This window comes from Sorghum bicolor, chromosome 10 (assembly GCF_000003195.3).
Source record: "Sorghum bicolor cultivar BTx623 chromosome 10, Sorghum_bicolor_NCBIv3, whole genome shotgun sequence".
NCBI lineage: Eukaryota > Viridiplantae > Streptophyta > Magnoliopsida > Poales > Poaceae > Sorghum > Sorghum bicolor.
In genome coordinates, this window is record NC_012879.2 from 13,621,663 (window position 1) to 13,640,177 (window position 18,515).

General features: G+C 44.3%; 1 protein-coding gene across 1 annotated transcript; it reads right to left on the minus strand.

Moving 5' to 3' along the window:
- On the minus strand, positions 1,988-3,440 carry LOC8076404. The gene is made up of 2 exons (XM_002438204.2): positions 2,686-3,440; positions 1,988-2,594 (listed from the first exon to the last, which is right to left on the minus strand). The coding sequence occupies exons 1-2, from the start codon at positions 3,129-3,131 to the stop codon at positions 2,195-2,197; spliced, it is 846 nt and encodes a 281-aa protein (XP_002438249.1). The 5' UTR covers positions 3,132-3,440; the 3' UTR covers positions 1,988-2,194.

Below are 18,515 nucleotides of genomic sequence, written 5' to 3' on the forward strand. Positions count from 1 at the left end.
TACAAATATAAATTCTACAAATTAAGTAACAATAGAAGAACTTAAGATCCTTACTTCAAACGAATCTTATATGGATACAAATAGAGAGGTTGCTAGCTTTGGCTTCCCTCCTAAGCGTACAAACTACGCTTGAGGAGCTGCTCAAGCTTCAGCTACCTCTCTTGCTCTTTTCTCTCACACTCTCCTCTCTTATTCTAATGCTGAACTACAGCTACTATTCCTAAGTTTTGCTCCTTTGTGTGATGATTTGAGAGGAGGGGTGCCCCATATTTATACAAGGGAGGTAAGTCAGTAATGCTCCATAGGTCACGCTTGAACACATGATGAACCGACTCTAGGAGGTGCCATGCAGCCACACGTTGAAGGCGGTTTGGTTTGGGCTTAGCCAGGGGCCGGCCGGTCCAAGAGACCGGCCGGTCCCTAGGGACCACCTCCTGTCCACACCACCTTTGCCAGCTGGGCCCCAGAGGCCTCTGATGAAGGCTTGGCTAGGGGGAACTGTGTTGGAGTTCATCACTTTGTGGCTTTTGTTGCTTGTTTGCATAAACATATATGCTTTAAAAAAGTGCCTTTCGGATGTATCTTTATGTATTTGTATATGTGTCCTATAAAAAATATAATTCTCCAAATACATGTGGAACTAAGTTAGAAGTAAATGCATATGTGGTGTTAGTCTACCAAATTTCCCTATTTTTGAGAGAAATTGACAGTCAAATTTCTGAGTTAATGACCATCAACACATTCAGAGATAGCCATAGTCTAAGCACCACACTTACACAACTTTTACCACCCACCCCTGAATTCAAAGGGTAAGTGCTATACGAACAAGGGCATAAACACAAAGCTAATCCAACTATACTAAACATATAGTCAAAGTAGGCAATAAACATTATAATTATGAATATATAATTATACCAAGTTATATCAAGTATTCAACTCAAACACGAACTAGAATAAGAACTAGAGGGAAACATGAACTAAACAAGAACACGATGAACTAGACGATGAACTAGACGAATTAGAACAAGAATAAGATGAACTAGATGATCTCATTGATGAACTAGAAGAACAAAAGATGAACTAGAAGATAAACAAAATGAACTAGAAGACAAATAACTCAAATAGATTAACAATGTTGAATACAAGAGAGAAGTACAAGACTTTACCTTGCCTTCTCGTGACTAGATCTAGAATCCAAGCATTGTTTGACTCCTCTAATTCCTATTCTTATGTTTCTAGCTATGCCCTAGTTGGTGGAGCTCTAAACAATGGGATATGGTTGACTGATTGATCTATGATGGATTCTAATAGATTGATACCTCTAGGGGGTCTGCCTCTACTTATATAGTCTGCTGGAATGAACCGTAGCCCTTGGATCAAATTGACATAGAACAAGGGTCAAGATACGTCGTAGAGGTAGGTTGGAAGCCGTCACGCAAAGGAGAGGTGGCTTCTAGGTGGGCCCAGGCTGGCCGGCCTAGCATGTTGTGGCCGCCCCCGATCTCCCGCTTTGTTCTCGTGTCTTCTGGTGTCTTTTACGTCCTTCTAGTGCCTCTTTCCAATCCGTTTGCATAATGAGTCGTGTCATGGATGGATTTTTTTCTTTTCTAGCTTCTGGATAAATCCTTGAAAAAGATTATTTCGCGGAGCTATGGAATCTTGTCGGTTTAGTTCCTGGTCTTGTGATGGATGATGGTTCTAGGGTCTTGTAGAGTCTTCCGGGTCGTATCCATCGAGGACTTTCTCTCTAGTGCTCCAAATATGGCAAATGATATATCCGTCTTAATTGTCTTGATGGGCTCTCCACAATGCTTTTATATGGTGAAATTCATCTCGCCCTCCTCCTCATCCTACCAACCTTCACCCCTACACACCAACACAACCAACAGACATGTTGCACATACGCTCACGTCATGGTTAGTCTCCAAACTTAACCAAGATCGATTACCTCGTGTCAATCGCTCATCACAACTCGACACACAAGGCATATATCAACCTTATGTTAAACTTTATAAAAACAAGTTGTATCAAGCACGGTCTATAACAGTTGGTTTTGGCAACACATACATCTACGTAAAGTGCGGACTGACAGTTGGTTGCAGTGGTAAAGCTCTAGGGAACATGACCACTGATTCATTCCTCTGCTGCGAACTGTGACTGTGACGACCAATTATTAATCCTACTACATTCCTACCTAACGCGGCGGCGCCGACTTGGTCCGGCCGATGGTGTCGGTCCGCGGCCTGGCCCCGTCCAGGATGTTCTGCGGCACGGGCAGCGCGCCCCCCTGGGCCGCTTTGTGGAGGAAGGGCACGTCAACGACTAGGCCCCAGAGCTTGGGCAGGAACTGCGCCGTGTAGACGACGTAGAGGAAGACGACGAGTGTGAGGACGATGATGTAGATGGAGGAGGACACCTCGCGGGTGCAGCCGGCGATGTAGGCGCCCATGAGTCCCGCCATGTCCAGCACGACGATGATCTCCAGCGCCTCCACCTTGGCCTCCGAGTGGTAGAAGGACTCGTTCATGAGCAGGACGATGATCACCACCGACGTCACGAACGCCGTCGAGTTGAAGTAGAAGAAAACGGTGTACCTGCAGGGGGATACCATTGGTCCGTACGTTTTGTGAGCTGTTCGAGCCTGCAATAATTGTAATTGTACTGATGAATGAATTTCATTCCGACCGCTTGGGGAACTTGGACTGGAGCACGGGCGTGCCGGCGACGTTGCCCTGCGCGTCGTCCTGCTGCCAGAAGCCGCCGGGCGGGTTGAGCCCGGCCTGGTAGGTGACGGAGGCGGCGAGCACGGCGAGCACCATGAGCCAGCCGCGCATCTCCTTGAGCCACTTCTCCCGCTTCTTGCCGGGGTCGTCGTCCACGGCGGGCCACTTGTGGCGGTGCAGGTACAGCACGCCGGTGTACGCCGGCGGCAGCGCAGCATCAGCCGAAGCGCCGCCGTCCGCGGGGATAGGCACGATGGGCGAGATGAGCACGCGCGTGGGCCTAGCATTGGCCGGAGGCGGCGCCGCCTCGTCCTCGTCGTCGACCACGTCGCAGACGGCGCCCCGAAGTGGGGTGGAGCTGGAGACCGGCTGATCCATGGGGATCTCCACGGACATGGAGATGGACATGGTGTGTGGAGATGATTTCTGGGTGGGATTGAGTGGGAGTAGTGTGGCACTTTTTGCTCGTGCGATCTACTATGTCGGAGCAGTTGTCGTGGGCCGGTGATTTGTCAATGATCATGCGCCGCTGATGTGTCTTGCCGTCAAGTCTTTATCATGGATGGCAGGATGGGTGTGCGACTATGAACAGCACTGGAGCGCAAGCCTCTCGTTCGTAGTTGACGAAGAACAGATATGGGATAGGAACGGGACCAGACAAACCCTGCTCCACTTCACCTCACCTAGTACTTTTCTGCAATACTTTACTCTCTGATCTAGCTCGACTGACGCTTCTCTCTCTCCGGGGCTCTTATTCCTACTAATCAGTGGACCGTGTACTCCCTCCTCCCTCCTAGAATACATGACATTATAGCACTTAACTTTGTTCTAATAAAATACTTGACATTCTTACTTTCTTATGCCCTTTTTCCCAATACATATTTCCTACAAGTCCATCTCTATCTTCTTTTAGAGATATTTTAGTGCTTTGTGTTCGGACATTAGTCTCCGTATAAGAAAGTGCAAAACACAAAGTACTCCCTTTATCTTTCAAAAAGCTTTAATTTCTAGAGTTGTACTATGTTAAACTTTTAAAACTTTAACCGAATTTTTAGAAAAAACGCTAAGATTTATAGTACCAAATTAATACCATTAGATTTATCATAGAAAATATTTTTATAAAATACTCATTATGTTATAGATATATTTATGCTCTTTTCTATAAATTTGATTAAACTTTATAAAATAACTGGCACGGATTTTAGGAGTCGAAGTTTTTAGAGACAAAAGAAATATGGTATATTACGTACGGAGGGAGTACGTCTATTGTATGAAGCAGACACACGTGATGTCAGCGAAAATCAATAGTAGGATCTGGTTGCTAAATTAGTTAAAGTTAAAGAAGGTTTATTTAGAATAAAGCCACAATGAACTACTCCCTCCGTCGTGTAATACAATACATCTTTGAGATTCTACGATAAATTAAGAAAGAATATAAAAGACGTATGTAGCCTTATTTTATTTTCTAATCATGTACTATCTTTAATGTGATTGATGATGATTGTTTGATAGATGGAAAATATTTACTGTAAAGTTGGTTTTTATTCTCTAGAATGTATTATATTTGAGGACAAATTTTGAATGCTAAGATACACTATATATTACGGGATGGAGCTAGGGAGTACAAATTAAAAACAAGAGAGTAATAATTAGTTTAAGTGAATCTAAACAAATCCATACAAAAATGTGCGTTAGCTACAAGTGAAAATTAACAGGTCCAAACTGAGCCAAGTCCACATTTGAGCAACAGAGATTTTTGTATAATACTAAATAAGTGTTGGTAGATTCGTTATAAGATATATTTTTATAGGAGTAAATTTCACTGGCGGTTCTTGAACTTATCCTAAGTTCTCATTTAGGTCCCCCTATTTTTAAATTGTACATTCAGCTCTCTAAGACCTCTCGTTTCCTTCGGAATGAGCCATTGCATGTCCGGATTAATTCTGACGTTATATAAATAATGGTCCGGGAAGGTTTCCAAAGGAACCGAACAGGTCTCGATACTTTTAAATTGCGCATTTAGCTCCTTAAGCTTATCTCAAGATCTCATCCAGGTCCCAAATTACGTGTTTAGCTCTCTAAACTTGTCCCAAGTTCTGATTCAGTCCTAGTACATAAAAAATACACATCCAACTCCTTTAAATTGTATTACATTTTCGGTCCATCTCCTTCCCCACACAATGTGTTGCATGTGCACAACTAGTTTCCTAGGACCTACTTCCGTCGCTTGGTCGTCCTTGTCGTGCTTTCCCTACCACACATCCTAGCCAAGGCTTCACTGCTATGACCCTCCTCGATTCTGCTTGACTCACTCATACTCGACTTCACTGTGGCATCTCGCGTCAATCACATTCAACACCACATCAGCCACCACCACACTCCTTCATGTCCCTCATCGAGCAGGAGCTCATGCTAGCACCATCTCTTCACACTTAGTTACTTACACTCCCAGCCTTCCTCACCTCCATCGACAATGATAGGGTCATCGTTATAGTGCAATAGGGTGAGTGGAGCACGCAGCATGGCGGTGCGACGAGCACGACATGGCACTGTGACACCACATGACAATGCAATGTTGGCATGCATGGGTAGGTCAAGCATGTTGCAGCGCTGCATGGCAATGTGAGTAAGACAGGCATGTGCGGTTTGGCGAAGGTTAGGATGCTCATGCAGGGGCGGATGGACCATAATGGTACAACAATACAACTTCAAGGACCTGAGTATGCAATTTAAAAGTATTGAGACCTCTATGAGAACTTGGGACAAGTTTAGGGGGCTAAATGCGCAGTTTAAAAGTATCGGGACCTAGATGAGAACTTAGGACAAGTTTAGAGAGCTAGATGTGTATTTTGAAAGTAACGGGACCTAGATGAGAACTTGGGAGAAGTTTGAGAACCGTCAGTAAAATTTTCTCTTTTATAGTACTAGCAAAAATACCCGTGCATTGCAACGGAAGAAAAAAAAACTATCAAATCTATATCTATATCTCTATTACCTAATTATATATATCTATATCTAATAATAAAGAGGCAAAATTTCAGGTTCTTTTTTTCGTCTATCTTTTTTTTTGTCTGTCTTCCTCTAACTACCGAACAATGGAGAATTTCTTTTACCTGGACTTATATATATAACCTGTGCTCATACATTTTAGAATAACTTGCGTCTAAACCAATATGGAGTAGGAGTCCTAATATAAATAGATTTCTCACATCCTTAAGTATTCTAAATAGAATTTTTAATAGTCAAATAGAAAAGGATAAGAGTTACATTCTTTATTTTGCTCCGCTTTCTTTATTTAGTTAGATGTTAATCGAAGATAAAAAAAAAATCAAAGTTCTAATCTGTATCCTTCTTCTTTTTCTCTAATAATAAAAAGACAAAATTAGTATAACAGTGATTCACCCACATATTACAACACGCTAAACGCTTGGTTTCTACAAAATCATAGGCCTGGGAAATGGACCTGACACCCAGCCGGCCTTATGGGCTTAGATTTGAGGCTTGGGCTTGGGCCACGATTCACCTGATGAAGACCCCTCTTTTATAATCGCTTGGATGAAAATCATAGTAATCATCGATTCGGTCGTAGACTCGCGGGAAAGTGGATGGGAGAAGAGAGCGGGTTGAGTGAATTTTTGCCTTTTTATAAATAGTTATAGATATAGATACTATTTTGATGTTATTAGATACTAATGATATTATCATTATGGTCAAATTTTAGAATAAGTAAAGTACATAATTAGAATTTCATTTGACAATAGAGCTAGCTAGAACAAACAAAACGGACCCTCAGGTCGTTAAATGCCTGTTGAGTCTTGCACGGCTCGCTGGGATAGAGCGATGGGGCAGACCAGCAGGGAAGCAGTGGCGGAGCCACAGGTCCGGCAAGTAATAACACGTATAAATTACGTATTAAACATATTATATATATATATATATATATATATATATATATATATAAGAAAAAATCAGCTGGATCTGTTTTTTGCTATCCTTCTGACCGGGAGGAACCATGAATCACCCCCTGACTGGAGAATCAAACCCTACGTTCAAGATTTCATCAATGCTGCAAAGAGAAGATCTCCAAAAGTGCTCAAGATAGATAGGAAATATAATTCGGAGGCCCACGCCTTAGCTTTGCAGGCTTATAAGAAATCTATTGTAAGATCTGAAAATATTAATATTCTCTGTAAAAATCCCGATCATGGTGAGGGTTGTCCTCTTCCGGAGGCCCTATCCTCTGTAAACATGAACACTTGTACCTCTCTAGCGGCACTTTGCTGCTAATTACTGAATCATGCTTTTTGTAAAAAAAAAAGAAGAAGAAGAAAACCAACTAGCTACGTTCATCTTCGACAGCGTGTTAACAGAGACCGGAAGGTTCCAACTTTCATATGGAAACTGAATTGCAGTTACAAACCGTTTTGAACGCAGTTTCTTTGCAGACACATGCCCTCGCATTGTGGACCATAGGATTCGCTTTGAGATTCGTGTTCAGCAGGAGAGAGAAAATTTTCTATCTAGTGGATTCCAAAGATACTCTACTCAACCCTTTTGGGTAAATTAACTTGTTAGAACTCATTCAGTGTTTCTACATGTAAGATCTACAGCTTGATATATCTGGAAGATGCATGCCTGACTACATATTCCAACTGCCTTAGCTAAGGTTCCTAACTGCATGCCATTGTTGAGAAAAATATCTCTGAAGAGAAATTATCGGCTTTCTGATAATGGTTTAGTCACAATCATCTCTGCTGCGCTTTCGTTCTGCTCCCTAAATCTGTGCGAGTGTTCTCTTCTCACTTCATCTAGAATAGATATTATTGGAAACAAGTTAATTACATTCAGTTCTTAGAGAACTGTATATAGATGATTGCACAAACGTGGACGCCGCTATGGCGATTCTTCCTGCTCTACAGAAGATTATTCATCTAGTGGTTTTGTCAATGTCTGGAATACAATCTGTGTGTGACAAGTTTGTGATGGGGCTTATTCCTGTACATTGTTCAAAGCTGAAGGACACTGGTACAGGATCGGTCTATTGTCCCGGTCGAAAACCACTTGTAGTCCCGGCTGGCGAACCGGGACTAAGGGATCGGGACTAAAAGTCCCACATTTAGTCCCGGCTCACCGGCCTGGGACTAAATGGGGACATTTAGTCCCATTTAGGGGTGCCAGGCAGTGACGTGGCGCCACCCCTGGCGACCCCTTTTAGTCCCGGTTAGTATTATCAACCGGGACTAAATGGTTTTTTTCTTTTTCTTTTTTTTTCTTTTTCCTTTTCATTTCTTTATTGATTTTGGTTTTCAATTGTATATGTTCTCCAATTTATTCGTATACGCCGCTATTATCCGTATACGTTGCACCTATACGAGAGCGTCATTATTGCACACAAATAAAGTATGAAACTACATATATATATATTATCCGTATAATATATATATATAATATATATCTATATATATATTATATAGCTATACACATACGTACATACACATTACATTTACAATAATAATATTATGTACAAGTAATAATCAAGTGTGCTGCCACCGGTTAATGATTACATAATGTTTGTCCGCCCACTCAAAGCTCATACAAGTGTTCGTCATTGTTTGGAATGAGCTTGAAGCCCTGCGGGTATAAGTGGAACTCACCGTGTTCCGGAATGACATGATCGTTGATAAATCCGGCGATCGTCTCCTGGACTCCAAGGAGTAATGTGTACTCAAACACTTTATCTTTCATATTTCACTCCTTCCATTTGCATTAGTTAAAAAAGATATTAATATACATAAAATCTATTTAGTTCCAACAAATAAATAAGATATGAATTTACTGTATACACATGCATGTTACTTACTTTTAGAACACTTTGAGCAGGTTTAAATAGGGTGCACCACATAAATTCACAAACATAGTATCCACATAGATTCGTTCCAAACGGCTGCGTGGGCACCCAAGGGAGTAGAACAGGAGGAGGAAGTGACACATTTAGAACCGTACGATATTTTTGTTGTAGCCAAGCCCAAGCCCTGCCCAATAAGACGGACGTTGATTAGGTATAGCTAGCATAATAAAGTAAAGAAGCACGCATCGATATTTAAAGTATGATATATACTTACCTCTGGATCATGTCTATTATGTCTTGATAGAGTGCCAGGTCTTTTTTCATTGAGTCCCACACATGTATTTTTTGTTCTGTGATCTTAATCTCAATGAGTATCCAATGATCTCTGCATTTGTTTAGAGTCAACTTATATATGTATATCTTAATGCCGGATTAACTAAGACATGATATGTAACAGAACCGCCCAAATTATAAGAGATTAAGCTTAATAGTTACCATTTGCACAGTCAAACCATCGAGCTTAAGCCCATATAATCCCGGTAGTCCATGAAATCTCGAAGGATTTCAAACCACAACTCGTACATACAGCCAAGATCGTAATAAGTTCAGCGGTCACCATCCACAATTACATCCAGTTCACAACATTCATAAAATACATTGGAGTTCTTAAAGTTATTACAAACCAAGTTCTTAAGTAGCGAAAGCTTTATAGTTCAAAAATAACACACACAGGCTTAGTCTGATACAGTGCCATAGTTCGGTCATTCCCACAAAACCAAAAGAGGAGGTAGAGTGACCATCGCCCTTGGTCTAGTCATCGCCCATCGCTGGGTACAAGCAGAGGATGCAATAACCATAATACATTTGACCATCTGCAAAACAACATGGGAGTAGAACCCTGAGTACGAGAATGTACTCAGCTAGACTTACCCGTCATAAACCAAAAATAAAGACTCTTCAAGGAATCATGCAGGCTATATAGTGGGGTAGCTGATGACTTTTTGCATAAAAGCACTAATTCATTAAACACATCCTAAAGGAACCCTTGTTCTTTTAATTAGCTCAAGTTTGAAAGTATCATTACCTATCATCTAGGTTTGCACCTGCACTATTACAAACAAGGGTAGAAATATGATGGTACCTCATCATAGCATTTATGAAATCATTTATCATTATAACCCAAGTGTTCCATAGTCCTTACTACGAGGACAGGGCTCATGTCAAGTGCTCACTATCCAGGAGCTATGGCGATTCGAATCGATTTCTAACCAGCTGGCGAGTTATTCCCCACACAAACCACACTCACTGATCAAGTGAGCTACAGATCACCGTGTTACACTATCCAGGACCAATTCGCGGGTTCGGCAGGCACCGCCAGTACCCGAGGACCGTTTCGGAGACCGAGGTATCCAAGGTATACCAAGGTTGCGCGCCGCGCCCTCGTCGTTCTCCTCAACCATCACCAATACAGCGCATGGCGGCTCGATTCTCGGCCCGGATAGTGTTCAGGCTTCGCGGTCAGAACGACTTATCCTTCCAGCTAAGTGTGGGGCATGCGTTCAACATGATAAGAGGGCTGTCAACGATCGGTCCTTAATCGACACAGACAGGGGCACTACGGTCAACCCACCATAAGACCCTGCCCGGTCTCAAATTCCTTTCCACACTTGGTTATCCTTTTCCCAAAGCAATCACCGCAAATCAAGCAGATATCCACCTACATCTCGCAGGTGACAGGAAATCACCCGGCTTCTAACGGACTAAGCAAGCTAAGCATAGACTCCGTGCCTATCTACGTAGGACAAGGAAGATAAACAAGTGGTGATATCAAGGAGCACATATGCATCAACGGTATCAAGCAATTCCTAATACTTAATGCAACATAGTAAAACAAGCATATGTGTATATATCATTTATGTTAGCGAGAATAGGGAGACTCAAAATGCTTCGGGGCTTGCCTTTCTCAAACGTGCTCGGCTTATGATCCGGGCACTCTTGCAGCTCGTCTCCGGGCTCGGACACTCCCAGAGGTTCCTGCTCCTGTGCTTCCTCCTGCTCCTCGGGTCCCACCTCGTTCTTCTGCGAGCCTGTATGATGCATGGGTGCTCATGAGTGGAGTGCGAGATGCCCGGGGTGCAATGCTCATGCGAGAGAATACCAGATGACTATGATATGGTGCATGGATGATTTATATGGTCATTTACAAGGTAGTCAACATCATCCAAGAACATGCAATTGAATTAAACATCTATTGTATTCTCTTCTACAAATTGCACTCAAGTGTAACCAGCAACTCACAAGATGCTTCAAAGATATACCAAACCCTTTTTATTCTACTTAATCTATATATAACAATTCATAATTTCTTCATTCATTTTTAGGCCCATCAAAATAGCATGCATTTCTGTTTATCAATAAATTCATCAAAAATTACAGTAGACCACCAGTCAAACATAAAGTCTACCATAATTTTTTCATAATTTTTGGACACTTATTTTGAGCTACAAAAATCACAAGATTAATTCACAAAGCAAGTATAAATACTCTACTGTGGCATAAGTGTCAAACAGCAGATTTCATATTTTCATAATTTGCTTATTATCATAAGAAACACCCACAAAAATTTCCAGATTATTTGCATGATCCAATTATTTATTAAAAATCATAAACCACTGCCATGCAAACATTTAAATCACCATAAATTCATTTATTCAGCAAATAGTGCGTAACAAAATTTTCCCAGTGACTAAACATACATGCAGAGGCAGCAAAACAAGTTTCATATTTTTCTGAGTTATATTTTCATTTCTATGCATTTTCCAATTCCAGCAAAAACATGGATAAAATATGTTTATACAGAAAAGTTGTTCAAACTTGACATGCAATTACATCAAACTGTAGATCTGAGAACAGAGAGCACACCAAAATTTGTTTCACCAATTTTGGAATCATATAACTTAAGATATAGATTTTAAAAGATTTAAATAAATTTCTGGAAAATCTTTATTTAAGAAAATCAACGAAAAACGCTGGATTCACCCAGATCCACAACCGCAGAGGCACTGACAGGTGGGATCCAGGGGTCGTGACCCCACGGGTCAGCCATGCAGCACCCCGACCGATCTTCGGCCGGCCGGCTCTCGCCGACAGCGAGGTCCCCGGCCACGGGGTGAGCACCAGCGTGCTCCCCGCAGCGAGGCGCACCCAGGGGTGCCCTAGGATCGGCCGGAGGAAGACCGGAGCACCCCCGACGAGCATGCATGGCGGCACGGCAGCGCTGCTCGCCGCGGCCAGGCTGCTCTGGTGCCGTAGAGCGCGCGCAAGTGCTCCTCCGAGCTTCCTTACCGCACTACGGACCTAACACGCCAAAAGCGAGTGAAAAGAGGTAGGATCTAGCAAGATCCGACGCGGCGGAGCTCTCCGTCGAGGTCGGAGTAACTCCGACGAGCGATTTACGGCGCACAGTGGCTTCTCACCTCGGTAGAGTGTACGCACCGGCTTACCGCGGCGAAGGCGAGTGCGATGGTGGTCTTGGTGTCGAGGTTGAGGCTCTGGGCGCGACCGGCGGTGAGCGGCGGGGCTTTTTCCGGCGATGGCGCGGGCAGAGCTGCTACGGCTGCAGCTGCGCTCGCGGATAGAGGAAGAAGAGAGGGAGGCGCGGGCGACAGAGCGAGTGGAGCGGCCTGGGGCGCGGGGCGGCGTCCTGACCAGGTGAAGGCGGTCGGCCGCGGCGCGTCCAACGCCGGCGTACAGCCGCCACGTGGCCGGCGCCGGGTGGAGCGAGGCGGGCGCCGCGCGCGGGAGAGAGAGGGGAGGGGGAGCGGGCCGCGCTGTCCAGCTGGGCCGAAAGGGAGGCGGGTCGGCCCAGCAGCGCCTGTCCTCTTTTTTTTGAAATTCTTTTCTCAATTTCTTTCTAAATTCATTTGGACTATTTAAAAATCATTTTCACCTTTTTCTCCCAAAATAAAAGTTGTTCCAAAACAAAAACCCTACAACTTTGTTTTAATAAGCAAAGCCAAATTTCAAATAGAATTTGAATTACAGATTAAAACTAGTTCTAGGTTTTTAAATAAATTTATTTTAGGGGTTTTTGTATAAATTCCATTTCTCAAATCTTATGGCTCCAAAAAATTCACAAAAATACTCTTAAAACTTTTTACACACAATTCAACCTAATTTGAATATTTCACAATTTTAGCAGCAAGCATACTATTTTTATCACATTTAATTCACATAAAATAAAGCACATAAAATCACACCTTGAATGGATGACATGCTCATGTGATGCTATGCTTGATGAGAATGCTTATGAATGTTTTGATGAGACTAAGTGCATGCTTAACACCTAGAGTGTTACAACCCTTCCCCCCTTAGGGAAATCTCGTCCCGAGATTTGGGTTACTAACCATTTCTTATGGAACTTTGGGTAAACTGTTTTAGTTAATCCTCGGTTTCCCAGTTGGCATCCCTATCATCATGATGACTCCACACCACCTTGTATGTTTTGACAACTCTGTTCTAGGTTACCCGCTCTTTGGTATCTACGATACCCACTGGTTGCTCCTTATACTCTAAGTCTGCCTTTATCTTGATTCCTCGGGGTTCAATCCTCTGTTCGGGTACCTTCAAACATTTCCGTAATTGCGACATATGGAAGACTGGAAAGATTGAACTCAACTCTTCAGGTAACTGAATCTTGTAGGCTACAGGACCTTTCTTTTCTAGTATTTGATATGGCCCCACATATCTGGGTGCAAGCTTGCTTCGAACTCAGAAACGTTGAACTTTCTTCGTCGGCGTAACCTTGAGGTAAACATAGTCACCTACTTTGAATTCAAGTGGCCTCCTTCGCTTATCGGCATAACTCTTTTGTCGTGATTGTGCCGCCTCCATATGCTGTTGTATGATTTGTACTTTTTCTTCAGCCTCGTTCACGAAGTCGATGCCATAATATCTCCTTTCGCCAGGCTCGACCCAGTTTAACGGAGTTCTACATTTACGACCATACAAAGCTTCGAACGGAGCCATCTTGATACTCTCTTGATAGCTATTGTTGTATGAGAATTCAGCCAAAGGTAACCATGATTCCCATGATCCCTTGGATGACAACACGCATGCCCTCAACATATCTTCGAGCACTTGATTGAGTCTTTTCGTTTGACCCGAGGTTTGAGGATGATATGCGGTGCTCCTTATCAGACTAGTCCCCAAACTCTTGTGCATTCGCTCCCAGAAATGAGCGGTAAACTGCGGTCCTCTATCTGATATGATGGTCTTGGGAATACCATGTAGCTTAACAATCTCAGCTAGATACAGATCAGTATATTCGGGAGGTCGGTAACGAGTCTTCACAGGAATGAAATGAGCCAACTTGGTTAACCGATCTATGATTACCCAAATCGAGTCATTTCCCTTTCGTGTTGTTGGCAAGCCTATGATGAAGTCCATGCTGACTTCTTCCCATTTCCACTCTGGGACTCATAACGGTTGTAACAGACCTGCAGGTTTCATATGTATAGCCTTGACTCTGCAACACGTGTCACAACGGGCCACATACGCTGCTATCTCTTTCTTCATCTTAGTCCACCAAAAGTGCGATCTTAGGTCTTGATACATTTTATTACTGCCAGGATGGATAGAAAGCTTGGAGAGATGTGCTTCATCCATGATGCGATTCTTTAAGTCTCGATCCTTCGGAACTACTAGCTGGTGTTGAAACCACAATACTCCTTTTTCATCAACTCTGAATTGAGTTCTTAGGTCGTCTTTGATCTTTTCTTTGATGTGGAAAATACCCTTGTCTATTTTCTGACCTTCGATAACTTGACTTTCAAGCGAACAACTGAGCTGTATGTGACATAAGACTTCAGGATGCATGAGATTGAAACCATCTTCGAACAACGGTTGAATCACTTGATAATGCGGTTTGCGACTCAAAGCGTCTGCTACCACATTAGCCTTGCCTGGATGATAGTGGACTTCCAGATCGTAATCCTTGATCAGCTCTAACCATTGTTGCTGCCTCATATTTAACTCGGACTGAGTGAAGATATACTTCAAACTCTTATGATCTGTGTAGATATGACACTTATTTCCCAGAAAAGAGTGCCTCCAGATCTTCAAAGCGTGTACTACTGCTGCTAACTCGAGGTCATGAGTTAGGTAGTTGACTTTGTGCTTTCTCAATTGTCGTGAAGCGTAAGCTATAACTCTGCCATCTTGCATCAGCACACATCCCAAGCCACTTTTCGATGCGTCGCAAAACACATCAAAAGGCTTCTCGATATTAGGTTGCGCCAGAACAGGAGCGGTGGTTAGCAACTTTCGCAAGGTGCGGAAGGCTAGCTCACACCCTTCCATCAAGACAAACTTATGATTCTTTTGTAGCAAACTAGTCATCGGCTTAGCAATCTTGGAGAAGTCGGGTATGAAACGACGATAATACCCGGCCAGACCAAGAAAACTTCGAACTTCCGAGACAGAAGTTGGTGCCTTCCAGTCCATAACATCCTGCACTTTCGACGGATCCACAGCAATCCCTTCTTCAGATAGAATGTGCCCTAGGAAAGGAACTTTCTTCAACCAGAACTCACACTTGCTGAACTTTGCATATAACTGATGCTCTCGCAGTCGTGTTAGCACGATCCTTAGATGCTCGGCATGATCTTGCTCATTCTCGGAGTAAACCAGAATGTCGTCGATGAACACCACCACAAACTTGTCTAACTCTGGCATAAAGACCGAATTCATCAGATACATGAAGTATGTAGGAGCATTTGTCAATCCGAAGGACATGACAAGATACTCGTACAACCCATATCTGGTGGAGAAAGCAGTCTTTGGGATATCTTGCGGACGAATCTTGATTTGGTGATACCCGGACCTCAAGTCTATCTTAGAAAACACTTTTGCCTTGGACAACTGATCAAACAAGATATCGATCCTTGGCAAAGGATACTTATTCTTGATTGTCACCGTGTTGAGTGGACGATAGTCCACGCACATGCGCAGCGATTGATCCTTCTTTTTCACAAACAAAGCCAGACAACCCCACTCTGACGAACTTGGCCGGATGAACCCTTTATCCAGTAACTCCTTTAGTTGATTCTTCAACTCAGCGAGTTCATTAGGCGGCATTCGGTACAACCTTCTCGATATTGGTGCGGTACCTGGTATCAACTCGATTGCAAACTCTATTTCCCTATCTGGGGGAAGTCCTGGCAATTCCTCAGGAAAAACATCAGGGAACTCACAGACTACTGGGATCTGTGGCAGAGGAACCACGTGCGTAGCACAAGAGATGCTAGCAAAGTCAAAGCGACGGGGCAGAGGTACTTGAAAAGATCCACTGCCCTGGGGTTCTCTGAGAGATAACACCCTCTTCCCAGCATCTATGACAACATCCCACTCTTTCATCCAGTTCATGCCCATGATAACATCCAAAACTAACCCGGGCATGACTACCAGATTTACTCGAAACACCCGGTTACTTATATCCAGGGTTGCCCCTCGAACCACTCTATTTGTCAACACATCTGCCCCTGCTGAGCTGATGCGGTAGCCATAACCCAGATCTGTAACTGTTTGGTCATGCTTTTGTGCAAATGCTTGGCTCATAAATGAATGCAATGATCCAGAATCAAACAAAACAACTGCAAGATATTGGTTGACAGGAAACATACCAGCTATTACCGATTCTCCTTCCGGGATCTCCTCTATTGAGGTATGGTGCACACGGGCTGGGTAGGTGGTCTGTTGCCTCTTGGGGTAGGGACATTCCTTCGCAAAGTGCCCCATCTTGTGGCAGTTGTAGCGCGGTCCCTTGGTCGCATTGTTGGCGGCAGGTGCTGCAGCTTGAACTGCTTTTGGCTTGGCAGGAGCTATTGCCACCTTGTACGGCTTCTGCTGCGTTGGATGCCCGGTGTTCTTTCTCTGCGGTGGTCGGAACCTAGCACCTGGGGCAGGAGGACGATACTGCTGTTGCCCTGCCACCGGTGCCCTAAACTGGGATGACCTGGCTTCAAAAGCCCTCTTACGAGACTTGGATGCACTATAGTTGTTGTTATTGTTTTCTTGAGTCAGACAGTCACTGATGTAAGCATTGAAGGTAGCCCGGGTTCCTGTACCCATGGTCTTCAGCATCTTCAAGCTCAAGCCTCTCTGGAAACTAGCGATCTTCTTGGCCTCTGTGTTCACAAACTCGGGGGCGTAGCGAGCAAGATTATTGAAAGCGTGTAGATACTCTTTCACAGACTTCGTTGCCTGAGACAGCCTCATGAACTCTCCAACGTTCATTTCCACCACACGCGGAGGAATATAATTTCCCCGAAAAGAGGTGGTGAAGCGGTTCCAGGTGATTGGGGTCCCCTCTGGGTAGGTGGTACGGTGATGGGACCACCAAATCCCAGCGGGTCCTTGCAACTGATGCGCTGCATACTCAGCCTTCAGTTCTTCAGTCATCCGAAGAAGACGAAACTTTTGCTCTATGGTGTTGATCCACTCATCTGCCTCAAGCGGCTCTAAGGCCTCCTTGAAGACGGGTGGCTTGGTATCCATGAAGTCCTTGAAAGAGCTGTACTGATTGGCTTCACGGCCGCCCTGGTTATCCCCACGGCGGGTGTTGTCAGCGATATTGCGCAGGGCTTCTTCCATGTTACGCTGCATCTGCTCCATGTTGCGTTGGCTCCCTAGAAACTGTGCGAAAAACACGTCCGCAGTGTACGGAGGAGGCGGTGGTGGTGGCGGTGATGGTGCTCTTTCCTCGTTCCGTTGAGCCCCACCTCCGGAGGTACCTGCTCCAAGACCGGGGTTGCTGTTACCCTCGCCACGCGTTAGCACCATCTGCATGCGTCAACGATAAGCAATCGTTAGGAGTTGCCATCAACGGTAGACATATGTAGAATTATGCCATACTGAATTACTGAGGAAAATAAATTCGCACAATAAACAGAGGCACAACAATTCATCATCCACACACAACATCACTAACAGATTACTTAACATTCGAGCACAAGATTCACATACATCCAAAATTGCCAGCATACATACACTGGACTTTCAGCGTCATCACATAAAGTTTTACACAGCTCAGAACCACAGTCTACAAGATATGCCATGCAACAACATCATCAAAAGAAGAAGGACTAGCTCTAGAGCCCTAGCATCTACTCGCTATGGTCACTGTCCATGCCGGAGCCCTCCTCGTCCTCATCTCCACTAGCAGCTGCCTGTATCTCTGGATCCTCATCCATCTCATCCTCAGAGTCTATCTCAGCTGCTCCAGGCAGGTGGTGAGGGTGGAGCTGGTTATGGAGCTAGTGGATCTCCTCATGCAAGTTCTCATTGTACTCCTCAGCATTGGCTAACTGCTGCTCAAGCTCTAACTATCGGGCCCTCAGGGTGTCCTCCTCGTGCCAGGCTTCATTCTCTTGACCAAGCACATGAACTAGCATGCGCTCGCAGTTCCTGTGAGCAGTAGTCACCCTGTCTCTCTGCTCCCTCACTGCAAGCAGGTCCTGGCTTAGCTCACTATTCTTCTAGACTGCCTGATCCCTCTCTTGAGTCATGCGGGCTAACTCTGCCTGCAACCTCTCAACCTCAGTGTCGAACTCACACTGCAGCTGACGCTTCTCATCCTGGACTGCGAGAAGAGACCCGGACAAGTGCCCCAAACAACGCTACAGGCCCCCATAGGTCTTCATCAAGGCGTACATAGCACTCATAGTTGCGCTGCCACTGTGCTGGTCCACATCCGCACTCCTCTCTAGAGCGTTTACCTCGGACTGATCCCATACCGAAGTGTAGGGGTCACCCCGGGGAAACACCACAGCGAAGGCGTGGGCCAGCTCCTGCGGAAACCTCTCCATAAGGTCCCTCAGAACTACGAAAGCTGCCCTGCTGGCACCGTGGAAAGGCGTGGTACCTCGGGACTCGTACACCCAACC

Excerpts from the sequence above, each read along its gene's own strand:
- LOC8076404 (XM_002438204.2), bottom strand. The coding sequence starts at position 3,131 with ATGTCCATCTCCATGTCCGTGGAGATCCCCATGGATCAGCCGGTCTCC. Across the intron at positions 2,595-2,685 it reads CAGTCCAAGTTCCCCAAGCG|GTACACCGTTTTCTTCTACT; the intron begins GTCGGAATGAAA and ends ATCCCCCTGCAG.